This window comes from Malurus melanocephalus, unplaced genomic scaffold, assembly GCF_030028575.1.
Source record: "Malurus melanocephalus ecotype Western Australia unplaced genomic scaffold, MMel_1.1 scaffold_98, whole genome shotgun sequence".
Lineage (NCBI taxonomy): Eukaryota > Metazoa > Chordata > Aves > Passeriformes > Maluridae > Malurus > Malurus melanocephalus.
Window position 1 is genome coordinate 1,368,406 of NW_026623330.1, and position 25,186 is coordinate 1,393,591.

The following is a 25,186-nucleotide window of genomic DNA, read 5'->3' on the forward strand; positions in this document are numbered from 1 at the left end:
CTCCCTCTTTCCCCTTCCATTCAAGCGGCATCTTTCAGTCTTCCCCATTCACGGTCTGTCTTTGCTCTCTGCCCTGTGTAAAACTTCCATGCCCTCCCCACCATTCATCACCTCTTGCTCATTCACCTCCCTGCTTTCCTTTCTCCATTCATCTGGGCTTCCCCTTAGCYAGTCTGGGCTGCCCTCTCCTCCTGCCCCTTCTGCAGTCCTCCTTTTGTGTTGTTGCACTCCCTTTTCCGTGACCATCCAAAGCTCAGCAGTCTGCAGTGTGCTCTGGGAGGATGCTCTGCTAGAAGYTGGCCCCAACTGATGAGCTAATTAATCCTCAGTGGAATCCTGGTGGGACTGTTTTGGGTGGATTTGTCTCTCTAGTTACCCTGCAGGTGAGATTTCTTTTCCCCTCTTCCTGGAGATGCAGCATGACACAAGAACAGGAAGAGTATTGCTATTTCCTGACCTTCGTGCTCAGTCTGGTCCTTCTGTCTCTCCCTCCTGGCTTGTCTCCCCCTTTGTTTGCAGCAATTGCAGCTCTCAGGTGACTCCTTGGGAGGTTGTTTGGATTTCCTCATTCCTGAGGAACATAACATGATTTCTCTTAATTATGCAGGCTYTGGGAGGACTTGTCAATTCTACCTTTGCTCTGCTGTCTCAATGTGGGGTTTCTGGTGAAGTTAGTGAGACCTTTCACTTTTTAATTGTAAAAATAATCAACTTACTCTAATCTAAAGGTGTTCAGTTTGACTTCTAGCCCCTAGATGTRACTATACCTTTGTCTTGGTGGCGAATCCTGTACTGCCAAATTTCTGTTCCTCTGGACAGTGATCAAGTCATTGCTTAACCTTCCCTTTCATAAGGTAATGAATTGAGCCTGTCAGTGCAGCCAGTCAGACTGTACCAGTAAAAAGTGCCAAAGAGGTAATGTCACCTCATTTACAAACCTGCAGGTCATATTTCCTTTTTGCAGGCAGTATTACCTTGAGAGCACTCACTATAACAAGCACAGGTTTTTTTCCCTYCTGAGAGTGGCTGCTGCTGAAGATGGCATTCCCACCCTGTACACTGACTGGCATTCTTGGCTCCTGTTCAGATGGCTTTCTGTTTATTTTTCATGTAAGATGTATTGCTTGCAAGCAYCCAGATTTACCAAAAGATGCAGCTTATGCTTACGAAGTTGCTGTTTTAACTCATCTGTGAGCATGATGCAGGCTTTTCCTAAGTTTGCTGTGAAGTCACTAATGAGAAGTCTGTAGGAGGAAGAATGAATTCTCAGGGGACCCCATTAGTGGCATTGCCATGTGGTGGTGGCTCTCTGGCTTAGATTTATTTTTGAGAGCTGTCATATAGCTAGATTTCAGCATGTTGAATGTGTGACAGCCTGAGTTTGTGTCACAATAAATCCTCAGRCTCGGGGTTGTCTGGTGATGTCAGATGCCCTGCAGAAATCAGTCAAACCAGCGACCTTGTCTTATGATCTGCACCAAGTTTGTTTTCTCAYCCAGATAATCTCAGCTGGACCTAATCTGTTTTTCATGGCCCTTTCTGACTGATATTAGACCAGTCCTCCTTCAAGTATGCATTACTCAATTTCAGTCATCTGTTCCTTTKCTGTATGCCATTAAATTCTTGCCTGGCAGTTTAGGGGGCAGGGTGGTTCCTGTCACTGTGATTGCACAGGAGTTTTTGAACCATGGTTGGAAGGGCTGCATTGCTGATTCAAAACTGGAAGAAAGGTAACAAGCGGATCTTGATGTTCTTCCAGTGTTCCCAGACTTGCAGAAAATCTGTATTTGTAATGACTTTTYAAAATCTTTTGGATGAAAGTTACCTTGACCTGCTGATTCAAAACTAACTTCAGCATCTGCTGTGCAACACTCTCCAGAGTTACTGCTGGGACAGAAAGTGCATCATCATCATCATCATGTGATAGAGATAATTTCATTGGGCTTTTGTCCACATGCAGCACAGAAACATTTCAACTCCTCTGATTCTTTCACACTGGTATCACCTATGCAACTTTTTCCATRTAATACCAGACCAAAAACCTGTTTTGAACAAGAAGACTCATCTATCTCATCTGTACCAACAGAGATGCAACTGTGACAGGAGACATTATCCAAAGCAGGGAATTTTACAGAAATCTTATGTATGATTACTTGACCTGGGGGTAAACAGGGAACTGACTGCAGGAACTTGGCCTGAACTGAACAGCYCTTCTCACTGTTGTGTGCCAGTTTCTGGTTTGCATTAGTTTTTATTATTATTTTCTTTGTAGCAGTAGTGGTTAGAACCTGTCCCCCAGCTGTGAAATTGKGCATGCTTATGTCTTCTTTCGAGTTATGTAGTCCAAATCAATGCAACATCTCACCCAGAGTGTGTTGCATTTTGAATCTGAATGAAGAAATTTAAGTATTATGTCCCCTCATGATGTAGAAACCCTGAGAAGTGTAATTAATATTACTACAGAATATTGAGATTTTCCAGTCAGACATGTCTAAAACCACTTAAACAATAATTATGCGGTGATGAATGAGAATATCATGTGTCATGATACCATAGATATTGCTGTTTTCAGCTTTTGATATTTAATGCCTTACACCATCCAGATGAAAAGTRGGGTTTATTTTATCTAGACTGCAGAACTTATGGCTTCAGGAGATTGTGGAGGCCTAAAACCCAGAGGAATTCAAAAGGGAGAGCAAGAGATTGGACATTTGTACATTAAGAATTTTGGGGCCAGTGCTGACAAGCAGTTCTGCAGAATGTTAAACCTCTTGCCTCAGGATTTAAGAAAACATTTTAACAATTCAGGTGAGTTTGGTAACAACAATCACTAGGTGGTCTCGTGTTGGCTTCATCTTGTCCAGAAATCTCAGAAATGAGAGAAAGCTGGACTGGTACTGTCAGATATGTGACTCTGGGCTATAGCTTGCCCAGCCTGTTACTGCAGCTGAGRACAACTACCCATGGAGAAATGTGCAACGTGGCCTGTGCTGGATCAAAATTAAAAATAATATTCTCACCTAAAAAAACCCACCTGTGACTTTTGAGAGTGCCTCAGCCTCTTTCCACTAGTCTTAATGCACTGACATAAATAATAAAACAGGAAGAAGCAGAGCATGGAGAAGGCTCAGTCTATAAACATGTCTCTTTGCATTAAGCCTTGTGGCATAATGGAGGGCAACTCCTGCCACCTGTGCTGTCTCGTTAATCATGTAATTATCTCCCTCACTTTCTAGGGCTGCATCTCCTTCCCTGTCAGTGCTGCTGGTAATGGAGCTTCTATTTACCCTGTCTCCTTTCTGGGGAGGAGCTTTGGTTTCAAAGCCACTACAGTGGTATATTTTGAATAATTGATTTCCGGGTGGCTTGAACACTGTGTAATTCCCCAGCTGAGACTGGAAGCTGATTTCTGGAAGTGTTCTGCCAGGAGGCTGATTTGGAGAGGCAGTGAGATTTCTGAGTGGTGGGGTGTCAAGGTGGCCGAGGACTGAAAGCCCTCTGAGTGGGTGAGTGAATCTCAGCTCTGTCCTCTCTTGCTCCTTGTCTTAGCAAGGACTTGCAGCAAGAAACTCATGGGCAGAGGAAGGATAAAGAGGAAAGTTTCATGAAAAATGAGCATGGAGACAGCAACATGAATTTGGGTGCCTGGCTGAGTATRAGTATGCAGCCATCATCCAGCCACGCTTTGAGTGCTGCACAGCTCGCACTGTGTTGGATCTCACAGCTCTGCTGCTTGTGCCCTGTAGATGGGGAGGTCACAGCACCACACTTGGGCTCACTCCAGGAATCTTGGCAATACCAAGAATTAAATCTGGTCCCAAGCCCCCTTTGCTATCTGCCTCAGAACTGAGCACTCTCCTGAACCTCCTGAACCCATTCTTGTTGAATCTCTGCTTCAGATTTGTCCGTTTAGATGAARTGCTTCTGCAGAAGGTAACAACAGATGGTAGTAATGTGGGTCCCTTCCTTGTCTTTATGCCTAAGAGAGTAGGAGAAATAAATTAGAACAGAAATGCTCATGAACCTGATCTTTCAGGCCACTCTGCTCTTCAKGGAAAAGGGAATCTTATAGCAGCCCCCTCCATCTCCACTTTGCCATGTGCTGCATGCAGAGACACARTTCCCCAAATGCAGGTGACAGGCCCTCTGTTCTGGAATGCCTCCTGGCCTAGGTGATTGCTTAGCTGGCCAGCTCTGTGCTCTTACTGCAGCTTTCCTGGGAGCAGGTCTGTCTGGGAGCACTCTGCTTGGTGAGGGAATATCCTCTCTTTGATTGCTTAAAAGCAATCTGGCTTTTGAGAGCTGGGCRATGTTTCCAGCCCTCGGGTTCACCTCAGGTCAAAGCAATCTAACATGCCCKAAAAGTACTGCTGGACAGCCCTTAATCACTTTATATTGTCTGGGCAGTGGTGAGTAAATTCATTATTTACCTGCGAGGCGAGYGTGCGTCACTGGAGCCAGCACTAATGTTTTACCACACACGTGTTCAGGCAGCTCAGATGAGGTGAATTTAAGTGGTCAGAAGCTGGATTTGAAGGTGGAAGGTTGTGCATTTACCTTTGACTGGCCATCCTTTCTGCTAGATCAGGGTTTCTCCTCTCATGTGCACTTCTCACCATTGGAAGAGAGAGCAGGATCATTAAATATCCCTGGATTGCAGACACTGTGCCACATAACAGTCTGAGTTCCATTCAGCAAAGCTCAGGGTGGTTTTTGAAATCCTTGGAGATGAGAAGATGTCGCATGCAATTTACTCCCTTTTCCAGTAGGAAAGGGTCTACATGTAAATAAGAAACAGGCCAACTATTGAGATTCCTTTTTGGTGGGAAATGAGTCAGAGTTCTCATTTCTGTAYAATAGGAGGGGATGCTAAAGCTCAGGGCAATTTCTTTCCAGKATCTCCTGGTTTGGAGCAGAGCTGGGGTCAGTGCCATGAGGTCTGACACTGCCAGGCCAGTGTTTCCCAGAAGTGAAGACACCACCAGACCTTGTATTGATTCAGATTTTAAGGAACTGGTCCAACTCAAGGACAATTTCCAAGTTAGTTGAAGTTGCTTGGAGCCTTGCCCACTTGCAAAGACAACTTGTGGCTTTGGATGATGCTTAAACAAAGCCCTTCAATGAGGAAACTATGGGTGGTAGCAAACTCTTGCAATCCTAAAGGCAGCCAAGGGTCCTCCTGTTGTGCCCTGTTCAGCTGTTGACTCTCCAGCTGCCCCAATGCCCCSGAGGGCTGTTTGCCATGGGGAGAGGAGCAGCTGGCTGCACTCTATGAAATGTCTGAGTTTTCCCAAGATAMCCATTGTCTGTCTGCAACACCAGCCTCCACCCTACTTGCTCACTCAACTGTGGCTAATGTGTCTTTAATTAAAGACAAGGAACAATTTGAGATTTSATTTTCTGTCCTCAACCGAATTGCCTATTTTCATCACAGTTTGTGAGGCCCCTCCACCTTACTTTTGTCTTATAGTGTTGCTGTGGRACCTTTAGTTTGTGTCGTGTCTCCTCTAACATAAGGAAGAAACAGGAGAAAAACAGCTTGTTTGGGGCCAGGGAATTAAGATCCTGGGTCAGATGGCTGCTACGGTCATTAACATATTTACATTTTTGCTTAAGAGCCTGTTTGAGGATCAAGGGAGTTAAGGGTGATTGTCATTGAAATGCGGAGGAAACCTTGCATGAAATTGCCGTTAGTGTCCTATTGTCTGGGGGGATGAGGGGGGGCAAACGGCTTCCTCATCCCTGRGCACTTGTCTGCCCAAGAGCGGGGACAGGCAGAAGGAACCGCGCTGAGGGGTTGAGRGAAGGCTCCGTGGTGCTGTGCTGTGGGAGCTTTGCTCCCGATGGGGCTGAACCCGGGCTCAGCACAGCCCTGCTGCTGCCTCCAGGCACTCTCTGTCCTCGSTGAGACCCTGGTGCTCGGCTGGGCTTGTGGGACAATTGGCCCCGAAGGACATCGGCATGGATAAATGCATGAAGCGGCTAGTAAAGGTCAGTTGCCTCTTTTATAATTGAGTGTTTTGAGTCTGCTGTCACATGTTTTTGCTCTGCTGCGGCCTCACCTTGAGTGCTGTGTGCAGTTTTGAGCATCACGTTATAAAAAAGACATGAAGCTATTAGAGGGTGTTCRAAGGAGGCCACGAGGATGRTGCAGGGTCTGGAGGGGAAGTTGTGTGAGAAGTGACTGATGTCGCTTGGTTTGTTCAGCCTGGAGGAGACTGAGGGGAGACCTGGCCRTGGTCTTTAACATCCTCCTGAGGGGCAGTGAAGGGGCAGCACTGATCTCTTCGCTCTTTTGACCAGGAACAGGATCTGAGGAAACAGCTGGAGCTGAGTCAGGGAGAGGTTTTGGTTGGATGTCAAAGGGTGGTTGTGCACTGGAACAGGCTTCCCAGGGAAGTGATCATAGCACACGCCTGTCTGAGTTCAAGAAGTGTTTGAGCAATGCTCTTGGGCACATGATGGGATTCTTGGGGTGTCCTGCATAGGGCCAGGAGTTGGACTCAGTGATCCTAATGGGTCCATTCTAACTCAGCACATGCTGTGATTCTACGATTTACCAAGTGTAGGGACACAGGATAGGCAGGACCTGCTCAATCCCTTGATTTTTGTGGATAGCTATGATATCAGAAACGGGGTTTGAATTATTGGTGTGGATTTTGAGTGGTGACAAATGAGATTTTTATATGCTTTTTATATAGAAGAATTGTTACACCATTAAAAATCGTTTAAATATTAGTAAGAGGACTTTCTTACAGCTGAAGCTGACAGTAAAACGTTTTCTGCTCCAGGTTGTAGAAGCCGTGCTCTGACCCTGCCCTGGGGTATTTTAGTTCTGATGGCAGTTGTTCGTTGCTTACCTCTTACTCCCATGTTGTTCAAATCCATTGTTTTTCTTCAAACCTATTTCTAATTAGTATCACTAACATAGTGCCAAAAATAATTATATATAATAATGTGGAGGAGAAGCCCAATCACGCTACAGAGAACACCAGCTACCTTCTGCCACAGATTTAATTTTTGTAGAGCAAGCAGCAAGACAATGAGCTGAAGGAGGAATGCTGGTGCCTGTGGCGTGAGAAGGAAGCATCCTTGGAGCAGATTGATTTGTAGCCACCAGACAGTTACAGCTTCAGCTGTGCCTTTGGAAAGCCAGCAGCCAGGAACAGCAGCATCCTGGGTGACAGGATGTGTCAGCTCTAGCACCAGTGAGCCTGAAGTCATTAGTGTGTCCTTGTGGGCTGGTTTGAAGCTCGGAAGCTGTTGTGTAATTTCTGTTCTTGGTTACAAAATGTTTCTTTATGGAATGCTTTAAAGCAGAAAGTCTGGAAAAGTGGTTTGTGATCTCAGCAGCTCTTTTGTGCTCTGGGGGACTGTGTGCTTCAGCTCTGTATCCTGTCTGCCCTTTGAAGTAATAGCTGTGTTCCCTGGGGCTGTGGCCATCGGTCTGTCCTACAAAGTCTAACAAAGAGCACACGGCATGGGGAGAGTCCCACACTTTGGGTGCTGACCCTGGYCCTCAAAGTAGAGAGGTACTCTAGCCTTCAAGGAGCAAATAGTTTTGTCCTAGACAAACTATGTTCTGACATCAATAAATATMAAGATACAGTAAAAATGGTGCAGTTAGGTAAGATGTTGGTGAGGTCAAATGTTTTTGGGAAACAAGGATGCACAGAGCAGTATTTATGGGATTGCAGGTCTCAGATCCATTCACTGAATGACTCATCTCCCAGCTCCTGCAGATTCCCCTTGAGAAAGGTCATCTCAGGTATTGTGCTARTAATACTTTATTTCCTAGGTGTGTGTGTCTGGGATTGGCACCACAAACAGCCTGGCCTGGGAGTCACAGCAAGAGCTAAAACACATCAGAGCTGAGTCTGATTGCAGAAATCCTGACTTTTGGAGTTGTTTTTAGAGTCTGATCTGTTAACTCAAAGCATCAGAGCGGGCCGGAGTAGGGGAGCTAAACTTCTCCAGGGATTAATATTAAGCCTTTGTTTAACAGTAAACAGCTGATGAAATCCACCTTTGGCTCTGAGTGCCAGCTGTCAGGGCAGTACATCCAGGCCACCTCACAAGGRCAGGATAACCTTTGGCAGAGAGCAGCAGGGAGTGCCCAGCTCTGTGAGTGTCCAAGTGTCCACAGGTCACTTGGTTTCTCTGGTTTTCTGTAATCCACTTGCCCCAGCAGCTTCCTCMCAGAGGGGCTGCTGCTTTGGCAAAAGGCAGACAGCCCTACTCCAGCAAGGTTAGACAGCTCCTCTTCAGCCAAGCAGCTGGGGAGAGCAGAGCCCTCAGGAGCAGCAGGGCAAAGGTGCTCAGGCCAGAAGGAGATGGAGCCAGATCCTCACACATGGGCACTGCAGCCTCTAAMCAAGCTGCCCTGCCTGAGGCCAGTCTGTTTTATAGCTGTTCTGCTCACTGCAGAGCCGTGCCAGCCCTGCTGCTGGCAGGCTGCATGCTCTGCCACATCCTCCTTCCCACCTCCTCCTTTGCCAAGGCAGCCTTTACTCCACCGTGTCTGATCGAAGGCCCGGCGCCTGTTCAACTTTTGTTCCCCATTAGGAAAGAGTGAGSATTGTCAGGACCTTTTTGGCTCTGCCAAGGCCCTATTATGTCCCAAATGTTTCCATGAAAAGACTCCCTCCTGACCACCCTGCTCCCTGACAGCCATTCAATCCAGCCAACAAAYTTGATATCATTATCTACAAAAGGAGGCCAGCAAGCACCAGAGTCCTCACAGCCAAGTTTGGGAAATCAAAGGCAAAATCTCCCAGCAACAGAGAACTGGTGGAGATCAGACTGCACCAAGGCTAGTGCAGGCTGGTCTGGCAGTTTGCAGCCACTCGTTTTCCAAGCACATAAGAAACGTGCTCGGCGTGGTGCCAGCACTTTGTCGGGGCTGGGGCTGTGCTGTGAGCTGGCAGCCCCTCACAGAGTGCCCTGGGGAGCCCAGCACAGGCTGGAGGCCACTGGAGCAGTCCTAAGTTTGGACAGCCTTGCTCTTTCCATCAGTGGCATTTTTAGGAGATTACCCACTTAGGCTGAAGAGAAACACTGATGGTTTTGGTCAGAGCAGGATTCACTCCAGTGATCACCTGGGACTTTCCTTCTAATGACTCTGGTTTAYGTCCTCAAAATGGCATGTGGCTGCCTTGTCACTTTTGGTTTGACATAGTGTTCATCTGCTTTGCTCCCTGTCCAAAGACCTTCTTTCCCAACTGTCTTAAAATAGCTTTTCAGCAGTGAAAACACTTTCCATAGTGGAGGCATCAGTAGAGGTGATTGGGAAAGGTGACTGTCAGAAGCACTGAGCACGGAAAGGACTTGAGGAGGGATGGCATAGTCCTGTGGTGCAATTGTGTTAGGAAATAGAGGAGTAAAACTGTTTTCAGAGCATTTTATCTCACAAAATGCATCTCTGGTCTGCTCGATGTTCCTGATAGAGACATAAAAAATAGATGAGAAATGATGATGCAGAGGGAGAAAGGTGAAGGGAGCTGACATAGCTGAAGCTTGGGTGGTGATGGGATGGTGATGTGGGTGATGATGTTGCCTGGACTCACCTGTCTCTGCAGCAGRGTGCTTTGCAGGCCCTGGCAGATTGCAGGGCAGTGTCACCAAAGCCTAGAGCAGCCCCTGGGTCCCTGTGGGTCTGCAGCGGTTATGAATGCATAGGAGGGCAGAATTGTGTGTAATGTGGAATGGTTAATTGTGGCACTTTCCACTCCTACCCCAGTTTGATCCTGACAACACTGGCTACATCAGCACTGAGAAGTTTCGCTCCCTTCTCCAGAGACACGGCTCGGAGCTGGACCCCCACAAGCTGGAGGTCCTGCTAGCCCTGGCAGACAGCAACTCTGAGGGGAGGATCTGCTACCAGGACTTCGTCAACCTGGTGAGTGCTCTGGCTGGCAGGGCCTGTCAGTCCTTAGCTCTGCTTGAAACGTTGCCTGTTGAGGGACAGTGTCTCTCTCTCTCTTTCCCTCCCTCTTGTCAATACCAGTGTTTGCTGTGTCCCTGCACCACATTGTGTCTGGACTTGCTGAAGCATTCAGRGGTGACTGAATGATCCAGCAAGAGTCAATTTGCTTCTGATTTTTTCCAAGGAAACAAATTTGCGTGGGAGCTGTAGTAAGATCATGAAGCAATGGCTGTTGCTAGTTTTTAGAGGTTTTTGCTCTCAATATCAGTTGCTAGCTGCCATAAGAAGCCATTTGYTTGCAAGCAGAGGTCTGTCAGTCTAGATGTCTCCTGCTTTATCTAGAGATTTCACCACTTCCAGACAAAAATATATAGATAGTGTTGTGTTGACATGCTGGAGTCGTATTGCACTGCTGTAGGCATCAACAGCACAGGAATAAAGTGTTTCTAGGTCACGTTCATTTATCCCAGGTGAGGTGTCTCAGAGTGCATGAGTCATGAGCTGGATGCCTCTCTATCTCTACTAATGAGTCAATTAGTGAAGGGATTGCTCTGTTTCTTGTCAAGGCAGTTTGTTGAGTCAACACAATTATAGACATGTGTTGTCAGATGCCCAGGATGGTTTAGAAATGTTGTTTGCAAGATATCTTGGACAGTGGCCATTCAGGGGCTTTGCCTTGTTCTTGCTGTGTCATTACACACCTGAATCTCAGCAGATTCAGTGCAATATTAAGATAAGCCTGGGTGACAAAGTCAAAGAGCAATGGAAGCTGGTGACATCTCTGAGGTTTCTCTGGAAAGCTGCATGTATCCTTGATGCAGAGTATAGTCATTTGCATCTCTGTGTGTTCCTGCAGACAACGTGGGGATTTGATCCCTCCCTTTGTCATGGTCACTCATGCACGTGTTCTTGGTTTAGAAACAAAGTGTCTTCCGTGTGTCCTGCTTTCACATTTATCAGACAAGTATAACAACATGGCCCAACTGTCAAGGACCTAGGTCATGACCTCCATCAGTCTGTAGGCAATGTCAAGGTGAAGTTACTGTGATGGAATGACACAAATGTGCTGTATCTAGCCAGGCTGTCTTGTTAGCCYCTTGCCTGTGTCTAGGTACACGGTAAAATAACTGCAGCAACTCTTAAACAGATCGCAMAGTGTGAGTTTTTCCTCAGCTGCAGCATAACAAACAGTGTGGTCCTCAGTGCTCATCAGAGTATTTATAGTAACAGCTGCTTGTTCCACAGTTGGGGATATTCAAAGTACCATGCAAGCATTCACTAATTGGGCTGCAGCACACTTAGGTAGCAGGAAGAGGTATCATCGAATTTCTTTTACGGAAATGATGGCCCGGGGCCAGGCAACACATTGGCAGCAGGCTCAGGAATAGAACGAGGCATTTTCCTCTCTCCTCGCTCCATGGGGCTCGGGAGCAGCATAGGCTAATGAGAGTAGGTGGGAGGTGAAATGCTTGGACATTCCCCTCCTTTGGGAATAGGAGATTGTGCCAGCTCACACCCACCTGATGTGATTTCTGCAAAACGGCAAATTTCCTTCACTACTATTGAATGACTCCTGTAAAGARGCCATTGATTTTCTTGTCATCAGCCCCCCATCCTTGTCTGCATTTTTTGCACTTTCTAATCAATAGACAATGCAAATGCCAGAACATTAAACTACTTACAAATGACATCTCTCTTCTCACTTCTCCTGTAGTTTCTATTGATTTCCAACATCCAAACTTCTTTTAGTGCTCCTTCTCTTTTTCCTGCCTTTTGAACTTTCTTTTGAACTTCCTAATGGAAAGAAACAGCACAGTTGATACAGAAATACTGTGAAATTAGGGATTTCCTTCACTTCATAACTGTTAATCCTCKGTGTGGTAGTGTTGAAGTGCATAAACATACATGTTTATGCGTGATGATCATTAGCCCTCTCTGCTTTATGCTCAGGTTAATTTGTTTCAGTAGCTTAGCAAGAATCTGCCTGCTGCCAAAAATAATAGTGCAGGGTGTGAGGCTGGAAAGGCTGACCTTTTACTAAAACAGAGGTTTTACAAGCATGGCTCTCTGTATGTATGGTTTTCCTTTTCTCCAGCATCAAGATAAKCACCAAGGACTCTTCTTGCTCTCAAACACTGTGATTTCTAGCTAAAGTACTACTACTGATCAAAGCTGTGTTACCCTCTGATGTCCAAAATGTTTTGTGAACTTCYAGATGCACCAAAAATGTAATTATAGGACTTCTCACTTTAATAACGACGTCCGTACATATGCCTGTTCTCAATTCAGCAAGGCAACTTAAATTTATGAAATTGAAAGTTTTACGATATGWGAATAGACCTCAGAAATCAGTCAGGAAATAAATTGAGTAATGAATAAATTCAGGGAAGATGAAAACTCCTGATGTGATCTGCAAACAAAAAAGGCTGAAAAAAAATCAGATAGGCAACTCACTGGAAATTACTTCTCTGTGTGTATGAAATTCATCTCACGCAGTTGTAAAACACAATGCTGCAATCATATCTGTTTCTGTTTCTGCACTGTGGCTTGAAATAAGGCAGAAGACAATTTCAGATGGGGTTTCTTATGCTGTGTCTGAGACAGTGCAGAGTGACAGAAGTGTTTGCTGTACAAGTGGAGACATCTTGTGCATCTCTGCTGTCTGGTTGCTTTGCAGCATCACAAAAAGAGATGCACAGTGAAAATTCTGGCTATAAACAGCATRGGCCACAGGAGGAGATAATGAACSAAGGTGTTTAACTAACTTTGCTGCTTTTAGSGAAGAGACRAGCCAGGAGGTAATTATACTTGAGATGTTATTTGCTGGGATTCTTGCTGAACAGCAGTTGCTGCTGGCAGTCCTGGATTACCTCACACAATATCCTGTGAACTCTAATAGAGCTTGCAGTAAGTAGTAAACTCTGAGACAAAGTTCATGTGACTTGGGAAGAACAAAACACTGCTGCTTCCAACAGAAATGTTTCACTGCAGCTTTGTAGTAGCTTAATGCTGATGTAGCATCTCAGTAATGAATAAAATATATCAGCCAATGAAATGCACATCCTTTGCTTTTCAGATCAAGAATTACCACCTGCTTTGCTTTCCCTGGCCTTGCTGGCTTCTAGGGACAGGCCAATTCTATCTYATTTTCAATGAACAACACATTTTTGAAGCACTTGTGACAATAATTGGTCACCCTAATCCATACATTTCTGGTCCCAGCACACTTTACTCTTCAGGGAAGGATTTCTTTCCTTGTTTGTGATTCCCTTTCTGGCTTGCTCAGTGTGCTGCCAGACTGCAAATCCTGCCTGTTTAAGTAAAGAAATAAAACTGGAGAGACAGGCTGAGAAATCTGCAGCCTGTGCACTTCCCCCTCAGGAGTGCCAGATACACAGGTCTGTTGGCCACCAGAGAAGGTGAGAGGAAGATTTTTGCAGGAGTTTCTTACTTCATGCAAGAGGCTGGAACATGATTAGGTGTTAATGGAAGGTGTCTTGTGCTATGTGTTGTTGAGAAGGATGTTCAAAGGAACAGTTAGTGTGCCAAAATATTGCTGGAGTCTTAAAAATAAGATGAAAAAGTAGATGAAGTACCTACCCAGAGTTGTTCCCAGTCTCTGTGCCAGTGGATGCTGTAGAAATAGAAACGTTAAGATTTAGATGCCAACTCTTCTGTCCTGGATCTCTGTATGTGTTGGAAGACAGAGTGGGATGGCTGAAGGGATAAAATACTTTGCGATTGTGTTACAGTCCACTCACAAAAACAAGTCCAAAGTGGATCCTGGAATATTGTAAGTGGGAAATAAGCTGGTTAAATGGAAAGTTTGAATTGCATTTTACAGCTTCATGAGTCTRTAGGAACTTACTGTATGTCTCATCCTAGAGGAAAAATATAGAAAAACARTGTATTCCACTCTGGTTTTAACACTTGCCTGGACTTGTAGGTGTAATGCGGGATAGAAAGATACGTTAAGATGCACTCCATTCAAGGATTGGTTGCAAGTAGCAGCAGAAGAGAGAACTTTCTTCTAAGTAAACTGGCAAATATTCATTATGTCAGCTGAAGTGGAACTTAGCGTAGAAATTCCCATCCCCAACCTCAACTGTTTTCCATCATATACAGTTGAAACTTGAGGAGTGCAGTATCAATTTAAATGGTTGTTTTAATTGTGTGCATATCTTAAATATATGCATGAGTAAGAAATGTTAAAAAATTGCTTCGGAAAATTGAATCTGGATTCATTTAATTTGTGGAATCCTTCCCAGCATCAGTGAAAAATGGAACAGGTATTGGGGTGTTGAAGATACCAATTTGCTGTGTTTTGACACAATTTTAATTGAACCACAATTTTAGTCTTGTCCTGCAAGCAATGTTCTTRCAAGTAACCTTGAAATTTGAAAGTGCTTTACATTTTCTATTGGAAGTGCTGAAAGGCAGCACATTTAATAGGAGTCAGGCAAAACCTTGAGCAGGGATAATTTATTTTGTCTCTCCTTCCTCTTTCTTTGAYTCCCCAGAGTAAACCACTGCTTGGTCAGACCAAATCAGAATGTTGGCATTTGGGGTTTTTTCCCTTTGATACTGTTTGAGAAAGCACTACCAGGTTGGCTCAGAGGATGTGAACATCTGTGACAGATGAACTTGATGCTGAGATATGCATTTTGGGAAAAGCTGTCTCTACCCACATTAGCATTTTGTAGAAGTGTGGGCAGAGGGAAGGAAATAAATGTGAATCTTGAAAGCAAAATTGATTGGAGAGRTTGCATTTGTAAGTAAAGTGGGTTATAAAACTGGAGTTGGCAGAGGTTTTTAAAAAGCTTGTGCTAACTTCTGATTTAGTGTTCTGTGTCTTGGAGGATCAGAGCTAGAGAGCTGAATGCATTGCCTGTCACASAGCTCTGTGTTTAAAAATAGCTCGAGCCCAGTCTCAAAGATGCCAATACCTAATGGGCAGAAATCCAGGTTTTTCAAAACCTGAGCGAGGCTGAATAGAACCATAAAAAGGGTACTGTGCCCCACACAAGCCATGAAACTGGAGATGGGGAAATACTGCATGACTTGGCTATTGATTATCTGAGGTAGCCACAGTAGTATAGATCACCAATGAACACAGAGAAATTGGTCTGCCACTGGGAATGGACAACTTCCCTTGCAAGCTGCAGATYATCCCAGCTTTGTTCTAGAGTGCCATGCATGCTAAACAAAAGCAAGGTTTGAACTTCATCAAACTTTGTCGCTGTCCTTCACTAGACATTAAGGACTCATCCTAAATGTTGACCTTTTCMGTGTTGAAGACAGGGTTTTTTTGCAGAGGAGTCAAAGCCAGCCTTTGAGCAGAGCTGTAGAACCAAACCTTGGCTGKCTTTGTTAAAATTAGGGCAGAGGTGGTGGTGCTGGGTACCGTCAGCTCAGCTTGGCTGTTTTGCAGAGTAAATTTCTGTCTCTCTGCTTAAGAACATTTTGCAGGCATGAAGGAGACTAAGGGAATTGTTCCCCACTGCTTCTTTCTCTCTCCACACACTATTTGCTGTACCCATCTGCTTGCAGCTTTAATATCAAGCTCATTAAAGAAGTCCCAGATCGATTGCATGAAGAGAAGTGGGATGGGCTGTCCTGAGCTTCTGGAGCCATAATAATGTTCAGGCCAACAATGGGCCTASTGTTCTTTCAGCTGCTGATTAAATACTTGGCTCATAAATACCAATATTATGTAATTCCAAAACCAAGTCAGCAAATTGTGACCATATGCAAGACTCTGTTTGGGAAGATTTGAGTCTTCCAAAGTCAGTCTGAGGAACAAAATAGACTTCCCATCAAGAGCTGGTGAGAGCAGCAATAGTGATATAATCCTCTGTCTCTCCTCATGCCTATCTCCTCCTAGCTTGACCCAAAGGCCTGTAGGTTTATGTAAGGAGGGCCAGGACTGCTGTGCTTGCTCGAGCCCAGGCAGTCAGCTGTGCTGTCCCTTTGGAGATCAYCTCCTTGGTGCCATGGGCAATGAGTGCAGGTGGGGACCAGCAGGATGCCTCCTTCCTGAGAGGCTTCATTTTAACAGTACATCCATACATCCACATCTTGTTGGATTGTGGGGGGGTTTTCAGCATGTCAGAAAAGAGAGAACAAAGGAGAAATACCAAAATTGAGAGAGATATTACAGAAAAACATCTTGCTAAAACAGCTCAAAGAGAATGACAACAACAAATTTTTCCCTAGTTAAAAAAAAAAAGTAAGAACACCAATTGCCTGTCATTGTTCCTCTGTGTTGGAGGGACAGGCTGCAAATGAAGGCTAAGGAGGRATGGACAGAGTGGGTGCAGTGCTTTCACCTCAGATGGCCCCTTGCCTTCCTGCAGTGATTAACAGGAGGTGGCTCCCTGCCGTGATTACTGTGTTTAAGCAGCTTGGTCCAGCTTGGAGCAATTCCCTGTCTGCCTGGGCACTGAGCACAAGCTCTGGGCTTCGCTGGCTTTGGGATAYCAGCTGAAACCAGCATTGTCCAAGACAACTGGAAGCCAACASTGYYGAGTGTTCATCTCAACAGTGGAGRGTGGAGGTGMTGGTGGTTTGAGAGCAGTTAGCAGWTCTCCCAGGAGRAYGATTCCATCATGCTTGCTTTGCTGCCTGTCACAGTAAAAGGTCCCTGCAGCAGCCTGTGTACACAGGGAGCCTCTGGAGCTTCCTGCCAAGGATTCAGCCAGTACAGACAGTRGCTCTAATGCAGCAGTTTTGTTTGACATCAGGGCTAATTAACAATTATCCAAATCTTGGAGCAAGCTCTTTCAGACCTGGTTCTCCCGCCCCCAGCAGGCTAAGCATAAAATTCCATCTGCCTRATTTGCAAATGCAATTGCTTTAATTATGCATCCAAACTGGGAAAGTGTATACTCAAAAAGATAGACAGCTAAATCTATGTGTGTAAGGTGATAATGCATACACAAATTAGCTGTAAGCCTGTGCCATCTCAGAACCTGCCCCCTCTGAGGATGACTTATAAAAGAAGCCTTGTAAAGACTTGCAAGCTTACAGGAGCTAAGACAGCCTGTACAGCCGATTAATTTGTTGTTTGTTGCTGTTGCTCAGGCAATTTTGTTTAACACAAAGAGATCATTTTCTTTGCCCAGAGCTAACTCCTGCCACAAGGGTTAGATGTGCTGTGAATTTACCTCCTGCTACATTCAAGAAATTTTCTGCCCTGAAAGTGCAGGAAAGTRTGATAGAGCAGGGGGAGCTGAGGGAAGGAGGACACAGGAATATGGATTGTGATAATCTGTGGTGAAGACAATGCACAGAAGGCTGGAGAATGGACCATAGAGCTCAGCCAGGTGCATCAGCAGCCTCTGCTCTGCCTTGCCAGAGTTCTGCCCTAACCTCATTTACTGGCAGACCCTTGTACTGATTTTCCTTTTACCCCAGGTTGTTCACCCTATGGGTGTCCTGAGACTTGGTTCCTAAAGCTCAACCTGGTGATGGTTGTCCTGCCTGCCTGGATCTGGTGCTGCCAAACTGGCACCGCTCTCCCTGATGGTTGTGCCAGGCCTTGCTTTGTCCTCACGGTTTTTCCTTTTCCTTTTACCCAGATGAGCAACAAAAGATCGAACAGTTTCCGCCAGGCCATCCTGCAGGGGAACAGGAGGCTGTGCAGCAAAGCCCTGCTGGAGGAGACGGGGCTGAGCCTCTCRCAGAGGCTGATCCGGCACGTGGCCTACGAGACACTGCCGCGGGAGATCGACCGCAAGTGGTACTACGACAGCTACACCTGCTGCCCCCCGCCCTGGTTCATGATCACCATCACTATTGTGGAGGTGAGTGCCCTTCAGACMTCCCTGGGAACCTCCCCACACTGCCAAAGACTCTGCTGGGACATCAGCAAGGGTTGGAGAGGACGTGTTTTAGACCTGGATATGGGCAGGTGTGAAGCTGGTGGCTGTTTTGGTTGTCTGTTGGGTTGTGTGTAAGTGGAAACTGTGGTGCTGTCATTGGAACAATTTGTAAATAAGATTACACTATTTGGGGAACTAGAGCAAAACTTTTTGAGGAATGAAAACTGAACAGTTCTAGAAAAATTGATAAGTCAATGGAAATAGAAGAGAAATTCCAATACTACCTCTGGTCTGTGAGTGGAGAGAAAAAGGAGGGGAGAGAACCTAAATGTGAGAAAAATGATTTTATATATGACTTTTTTCTCGATGATTTTCTCGATGAGCTGCAAGATACTTTTGGGTGAGAAAAGGCTTTTGCTAACCAATTAATCCCTCTGCACTTCTAGGTTGCCTTTTTTCTTTACAATGGAGTGGTCTTAGACAGATTTGTGCTGCAAGTCAGCCACCCCCTGTACCTGAAGAATGCGTTACTGTACCATCCCCAGCTCCGTGCCCAGGCCTGGAGGTACCTAACCTACATATTCATGCATGCAGGGTGAGTACTTCCAAACTGGAGATTATCCACAGTTCAGGTTCCCTAGAGAGAGAGGGGAAGTGACAGAATCAGCTCAGAAATATATTTTTGAAACTCAATTGTAAATTGTGTGTAAAATACTGAAGATGTGGAGTGTTGGGCAATGAGGCACAAAGCTTTGCAGCTCTCTGAAGGGACAAGGCAACATAAGGAACTTAACAGATGCTGCACTTCTCCCCAGCAGTGTTGGGACCACACTTTTCTCTTACTGTGCACTCCCTAAAACCAGGTCAGAGYCCAGTGTTCCACTAAAGGAGCTGTGCAGGTGGTAGAACAAGTCTGCAAAGATGCTGGACTGGTTTTTAAAAACTACAGGGTGTTTGTGCTAGACTTCTAGCTGAGGTTGGAAAAGTCAGTTAAATTCCCTGTGCTGTGACATGTCATCACTCAGTAATGTTGTCCCTTCTGTAGGGACTGAGATAATGCCTACAAGCCTGAGTCAAGCTTGAACTCGTGTTTTGTACACACTGTGCAAACACCAGTGTTCCTGAAGAGTTGACAATCTCAGCTGACCAGATGGACGGAGAATGGTCCATCTCATGCAAAATGCAAAATGAAGGTGCCCAGTAAAATGAATCCTCCTTCATCCCATGGGAGGTATGTAGCAGACTTGGAAGAGTAAACAAGGAGTGGGGTTTCTAACTTTGTTCTTCTCAGCTGTGCTAGTCCTCACAAAACTCAAACAGACTTAATTGTGTGATGTTTGTGATGCCATGGTGATGAGTAAGTGTCACTGGAAAGTTCATAACTGTTCAAAACACTCTACCCCCTCTGAGCAGTTTTCAGATCATTATCTTCACACATTCCTGGCAGATAATTGCAATTTTCTTTAATTCTGTCATTGAAAAATGACAGCAACAAGCCTTTTAGCARTAGGGTAGAGTATGAAACTGCATAAGGACCCTTTGTTCTTAAATAGAAAGCCTGTATTTCCGTCAGTCAGTGTTCCTTCTATGAAAGGCCAGAAAGATCAAGTTGATCTTTTCCTTTTTCCATGTCTCTGTTGGAAGACATGTTGATGTCTCTTCCCTGCCATGGAATAACTTCCTTGGTGTATAATTACCCTGGAGCACAAGATGTGCCCCAGATCTCTGGGTAAAAACAGACTCCACCCAAAGGAAGAGTAGGAAAAAAAATTTAAAAGAAACTTCAGAATGTGGCAACATCTGTACTGTGCATGCTGAATCCTTCCAAAGAGCCCATTTTATATAGGTTTAATTCTGCAAGTGGGGACTACTGGTCTTAGACATGAGGCTGGTTATGTAAAATGAGAAGTGGAAATTTCCATCACTCAGGATATGGGCTTGTAAAAGGAAGAAACACTTAACTAATGTTAGTTAGTTAGTTAGTTAGTTAATGGTAGTTAATTTCTGTTTGGGCTTTCTTTTGATGGTGGTGGTGGTGTTTTGCTATCTTGCTTCTGAAACTACAGATGCTTTAGGATACATTGGAGAAGAAACACTGCACAAGGACAATTTTCCAGCATTTAAATGCCTTCCTGTGGCAGGCTTTCCTAACCTGTACCAGGTCACCCTTGTAGCAGGCAGCTCTCTGGCATTTTTCCCACTTACTGAAAACCTCTCAGCCATCCAGAGGTGTTTATTTCGCCTCTGGCTGGCTCAGAGTGGAACAATGGAAGGTGGTGAGCAGGGGAYTCATTGTCGTGATGGATTCCAAGTCCTTTAGCTACAAGGCCTTTAAAACAATGGAGAGTCCCACTGGAACAATAAACCCTGTGATTTATCTGCAGTAGCTGGAGTTAARCTAAATGTTCCTTTATTTCTAACTTCTCTGTGTTAAGCTCCTTTTTTTTTGTGGGGAAAACAGATAAATCTTGGAAAGGTAATAATGTTTTTTAGTGGACGCCCATCATTCTCCTCTCATTTTCAGACCAGAGGATAACACAATGCCATGGGTCTATTGTCATCCTGCTTCCAGCTGAGACTTTTAAATGCTAATGTGGACTGCTCCTTAATTTAGTGCACTSGGTCTTTTTTGGAAGAGCAAGTGGCAGCCGGAAGGTGTTTGAGAAGGCAGCAGTTGCTAGGCTTGGCTGGCTGTGCCTCTAGAAAGATTCCAAAAATGTACAGGCTGTGTGTTGCTCCTGATGGAGGGAGCTTTGTCAAGGGCTGAAAAGGCAAAGTTGTAAATTCTGCCCTTCTGTTTTCATGGAAAGYGGACGTTGATATCTGAAGCCCACACATTTGTATCACTGCCATAACTAATGMCTTGCATTGATGCTCAGTCCCATTTGTTTGGTCCCAGGGAAAGAGAAAGTCTTTAATAAATCAATGAAATTGTCATTTCAAGAATGACACATTCAGCACTGGCAAAGGGTAATTATATTTTATGGGTTCTTATTGACTGTGGAGCCTTCAAAGCTCTTAGCATGATGGGGAAGAGAAGTGAATGGGATTGCTCCTGGGAAGTCTTTTAAGAACAGCTGTGAATCAGAGCAGTCACTTCAGAGTCCAGGATAAACTTTGCTGAGCTCTTACAAAAGCTTCCTTTGAAAAATTAGACTCAGTGCTTTGTGTGGAAATGTCAGGTGCCACCTCATGATGTTGACTGTGTGCCAGCCAAAGCTTCTTCCCTCCCCTCTGTGAAAGGGCACTTGGATGTTTTGACTCGTCTCTGTGATCTCAGTTTGACCTTTGCTGGTTGTTCCTAATTTAATTCCCTACATTTGGTGAGCATGCGGGATCAGAACGAGTGCTGACCATGCCCAGTGGCTTCAAAAGGCTTGAGGAAGGTAATAAAAGAACTCAGTTACATGCAGCAGCTTCCCATGACTAGAAATTGGAGTGCTGAGTGTATTGTGCAGGAGGGAAATTTATCTTTGGAGAGAAATTCAATGGAAACAAACTTACTAAGATATCAGCAGAGGACTATTTGCTGCAGTATCATTTCTAGCACTTTATTCCAGTCCAACTTTAAATTCTCATTTATGAGACTGTTCTGTCATTACTGCATCTCACCATCAGTGTTTTTCTCTGCTGTATATGGGAAATTGCTATGGTAACTTGAAAAAGATCAAAMCAGTGGAAATGCATACAACTTAAACCAAAGTTTGCTGCTGCGTGCCTGCGAGCAACCCTTTTCTTATACAAAATGGGATGKATATTTTCAAGGCATTAGGTACTTTGCTCTCTTTCCCCCAAAAGATTCTGTATTAAGGGTTCTACTGTGTCATTTTGTAACCAAGCTCGGACAATCTTCATAYAAGAAACAAGATACCCTTGGCTCCMGGGGGATGTCACCATTCAGTGAGGTCACAGCCCCAYGAGCCCATGGTAAATCTCAGACACTGGCAGAGCATTGAGGACCCTGTTCAGGGCCTGGTGCTGTTGTTACCTCACTGGAAGATCCYGCAGATGGCAAAGACAAGGATAAATATCTGTATAGAGTTGTGGAGTGGCAGGACAGTTTTGTTGAGTAGTATTGATTAAAGCAACAGAGAAATTGCTTTGAAACTGTTGTTTCAGCTCAGGCAAGATCTGCTGCACAGGAGTCTTTACCCAATATGCACATCTGAGCTGTCAACTCTGCCTGCAGGCTGCAAGTGGTCCTGYGCAGTGTGAGTGGGGTTTTCTGCASGAGKTCCCTCAGCCCWMCTMTTCYCTKTGTGTTCAASAGGAGTTTTGCTATTGAYTRTAATGGGAACAAGGRTGGATGAAGAGAGAGCTTCASTGAGCACACCTGGGCACCTGAGCAGAGATCAAAATGCTCTGTGCTTCCCATTCTGAGCACTGAAGTAGGCACAGCAGAAAAGGGTGAGGGTCAGACAGCCCACGCTGTACAGCAGCATTGTGGCACCAGGAAATAGCAGCTCTCTTGAAACTTCTACTCACCTCATTCTTGACTTAATAACTTAACAACCATTCCCCACCATGGCAGTGTGATGTGTGCAGGAGAGTTTGAATCATTAGGAGGGAGAAGAGAGGAGCAGGTCAAATTTCTGATTTCTATTCCAGGCTTTGCTGCCATCTTGCTGCTTTTTTTTTGACAAGACATTTAACTTCTTCAAACAAAGAAAAAAGAAAAAATTGTCTGACTAAGAACCAAACATTGTATGAGGTCTTTGGCTGAAAGGATCTGGATGGATACAAAAAAAGATAAAAGCAGCAAGAAGGGAAGAAACATTACAGTTCTAGGTCTGATTTTTTTCTGGAATCACTGTTTTTTCCAGCATTAGTCTACTCATGTGAAGCAGGTGCTAYTTGACTTTCTTTCCAAGATATCTCTGTCTCAGTGGTAGAGAAGAGAGTTGAAGAGTTGGAAAAGAGGACAACTGTTGTTTTTCCTTGCTGCAGGATAGAACACCTTGGGCTCAATGTTGTCCTTCAGCTCTTGGTTGGGGTTCCCCTGGAAATGGTGCACGGAGCTGCGAGGATCAGTTTTGTGTACGTTGCAGGAGTTGTGGCAGGTAGGTGACACCTCTGCATGCCCCAGGTGGAGAAGCAGTGAAAATGGTCTGTGCTGACTTTTGTGTAGGAGAAATGTTTTGGGGATATTTGGGATTAGGTGAGGAGCATTCACTGATCTTCTGTGCCTTGAACTTCTTTTGGGGGCTGGAAATAAGAAATATGGTTCTCCTTGACACCTATTTCTGTGTAGCCATAGGTTCTGTGTTTAGGTGACCTGCTAAAAAGGCACCAACTACTTGTCACTTTAAAATAGCCTTGTTTTAGATGGTTTTTCTGAATGTGGAGKCATGCTGGTCCTGTGCCAGTTCTTCCTCCATTTGTCCTGCCTGTCACCTTTCTACAGCCTAAGCAAGCAAGAAGTATTTGGTGGTAGATTGTGAGCAGTGCACAGAAATCTGGAAAATTCATTTAGTCATGAAGCCAAGGGGTCTGATTGATTTTTAGTTTGTGCTGAATTGCTTTTATTTATGTTTGGAATTTCCAGCAGTTTGGAGGTGATGGAGGTAGCTGACAATAGATCAACATCTAATTAAAACAGGAGGAGAGTATAAGAACAACCAGGAGCTTTACAGGGGAACTCAGACAGCGACTGACTGCCTTAGTTCAAGATTTATAGTGTTTGTTTGGTTTTTACCAGCCACATAATTATGTTTTTTTCCATAATAAGCAGATAAACCCTTTGCAAAATGGGCTGCATTGGGTACTAATAAATCCTACATTCCAGGAGAGAGACTGTGGGAAGAATGACACAGGACTAGGCATGGTATAAATACCAACACTCTTTAATGCAGAGAAAGGAGTYAGCAGAGCAGCTCCACTGTCCTCTGACTGTTACTTTAACAAACACTAACCAAAGTGGTGCCCAATTTGCAGCTTTCCAGACATAGCTTTCATACACAAATACACCTACCAAAACCCAGGGATTCACTGATATGTTAGCCAGATATGAAATATCCTTTATTCTTTGACATGTGCCAGGAGACAGAGAAATAGGTATATTCATGAGGATCTGGMAACATTAAGATAACTCAGCTTCTAAATAATCAGGAATAGACAATAAAATGTAGTTAGGCCACAACTTCTATGGTTCTTTCTCATTTAGCTGGCTTTACTAAGAAGAAACATTTGAGACTGGAAATTGAGGCATTCAGTGCAGTGTCTGAAGACCTAACTGCAAGTTCTCATTATTTCTTCCTTCATTTCTCATTAACGTTTTCTTTAATGGCAGTGTTTAAGAGCTGAGAAGTCTCAGGGCCATACAAGGAAGAAGGGAGCTATCAGCTGGTGGAATCTCAGCACTTTCTTGGCCTGGAATCAGCTGGGCAATTAGCAAGGAAGTTCATTAGATTCTGTGCTATGAGGAYTCTATCAAGATTTCCCGATGTGTCTTTTTCCCATTCCCACTCATCACAAAGATCTTCATTATCCCTTCCTTGTGACACCAAATCTGCCTTTGTCTCTATCACTGAAATTCTTAAAGTTGGCAATGAAAGGAGCTTTGAGCAGATCCAAGGCTCCAACTGGGATAAGAAGAAGCAATGTCTGTGTTTGGCTGTATTGTTATTAGTGCTGCCTTTATGTACTTGACCTGTTATTTTGCTGTCATRTGCCCACTGCTCCATCCAGGTTATTTTTAACTGGTTTTACTCTGAAGTTTTACCAGTAACAGGCTGTGCTTTGATCAGAGGTCTGTGCTAAGTTACAAGTTCCTTCTCCCTGTGCAAATATTTTTCTTGCCAACATGGGAGCTACTTCTATTTTATCTTCAGGTGAGAAACAAAACACAAACATTTGTCTGTCTCCTGGTTCCTCGCTCTTTCAATCAGGGAACTAATGCCTTTTTGCAGCACAAGTTTAAAGACACATTGCTGCTTTGCCTGGCTGCTTTTAAAGCAAGTGCAGAGGAATCAATCAGTCACTGCCTTGACAGGTCTGAGTTGGCTTCATGARTCAATCGATTCCCCCCTCCTTCTCTTTCTGTATTCCTGACCTGCAGCAATTAGCACAAACAGGCTGCAGCAGGGCTGTAGGGTAGGAGAGAGTGTTTATTTGGCTGGCAATTGTCACAAAGCCTTGTTGTTCCCCCAGGATCCCTGGCAGTGTCAGTGGCTGACATGAGGGCGCCGGTGGTGGGTTCCTCTGGAGGTGTGTACGCTCTCGTCTCTGCTCACYTGGCCAATATTGTGATGGTGAGTACCAGAGTGACTGCCTGACCTCTCGGAATGAGCCATGTCTGCTGGCCCAAAGGGGCTGGGAGTAAGTCCTGACCTGGCTGCTGGTCATTCAGAGCTTGCCTCACTTGAGCCTTGTCTCAGTGGTGTGGTCCTGGAATGGAAATATTGCCCTGCAGTTGGTGGCTTGGTACCCTGATGACTTG

General features: G+C 44.8%; 1 protein-coding gene across 3 annotated transcripts in view; it reads left to right on the forward strand.

The window, feature by feature from the left end:
* The window catches only part of RHBDL3 (rhomboid like 3), a 56,305-nt gene that overhangs the window by 24,371 nt on the left and 6,748 nt on the right, over positions 1-25,186 (forward strand). For 2 of the 3 annotated variants that reach the window (XM_057368839.1, XM_057368840.1), the window contains exons 2-6: positions 9,740-9,898; positions 17,506-17,730; positions 18,195-18,343; positions 22,696-22,808; positions 24,898-24,998. In XM_057368839.1, coding sequence (XP_057224822.1) covers positions 9,740-9,898; positions 17,506-17,730; positions 18,195-18,343; positions 22,696-22,808; positions 24,898-24,998 — 747 coding nt within the window. The remainder of the gene's footprint in view (positions 1-9,739; positions 9,899-17,505; positions 17,731-18,194; positions 18,344-22,695; positions 22,809-24,897; positions 24,999-25,186) is intronic. The other variant, XM_057368841.1, reaches the window with a different exon arrangement.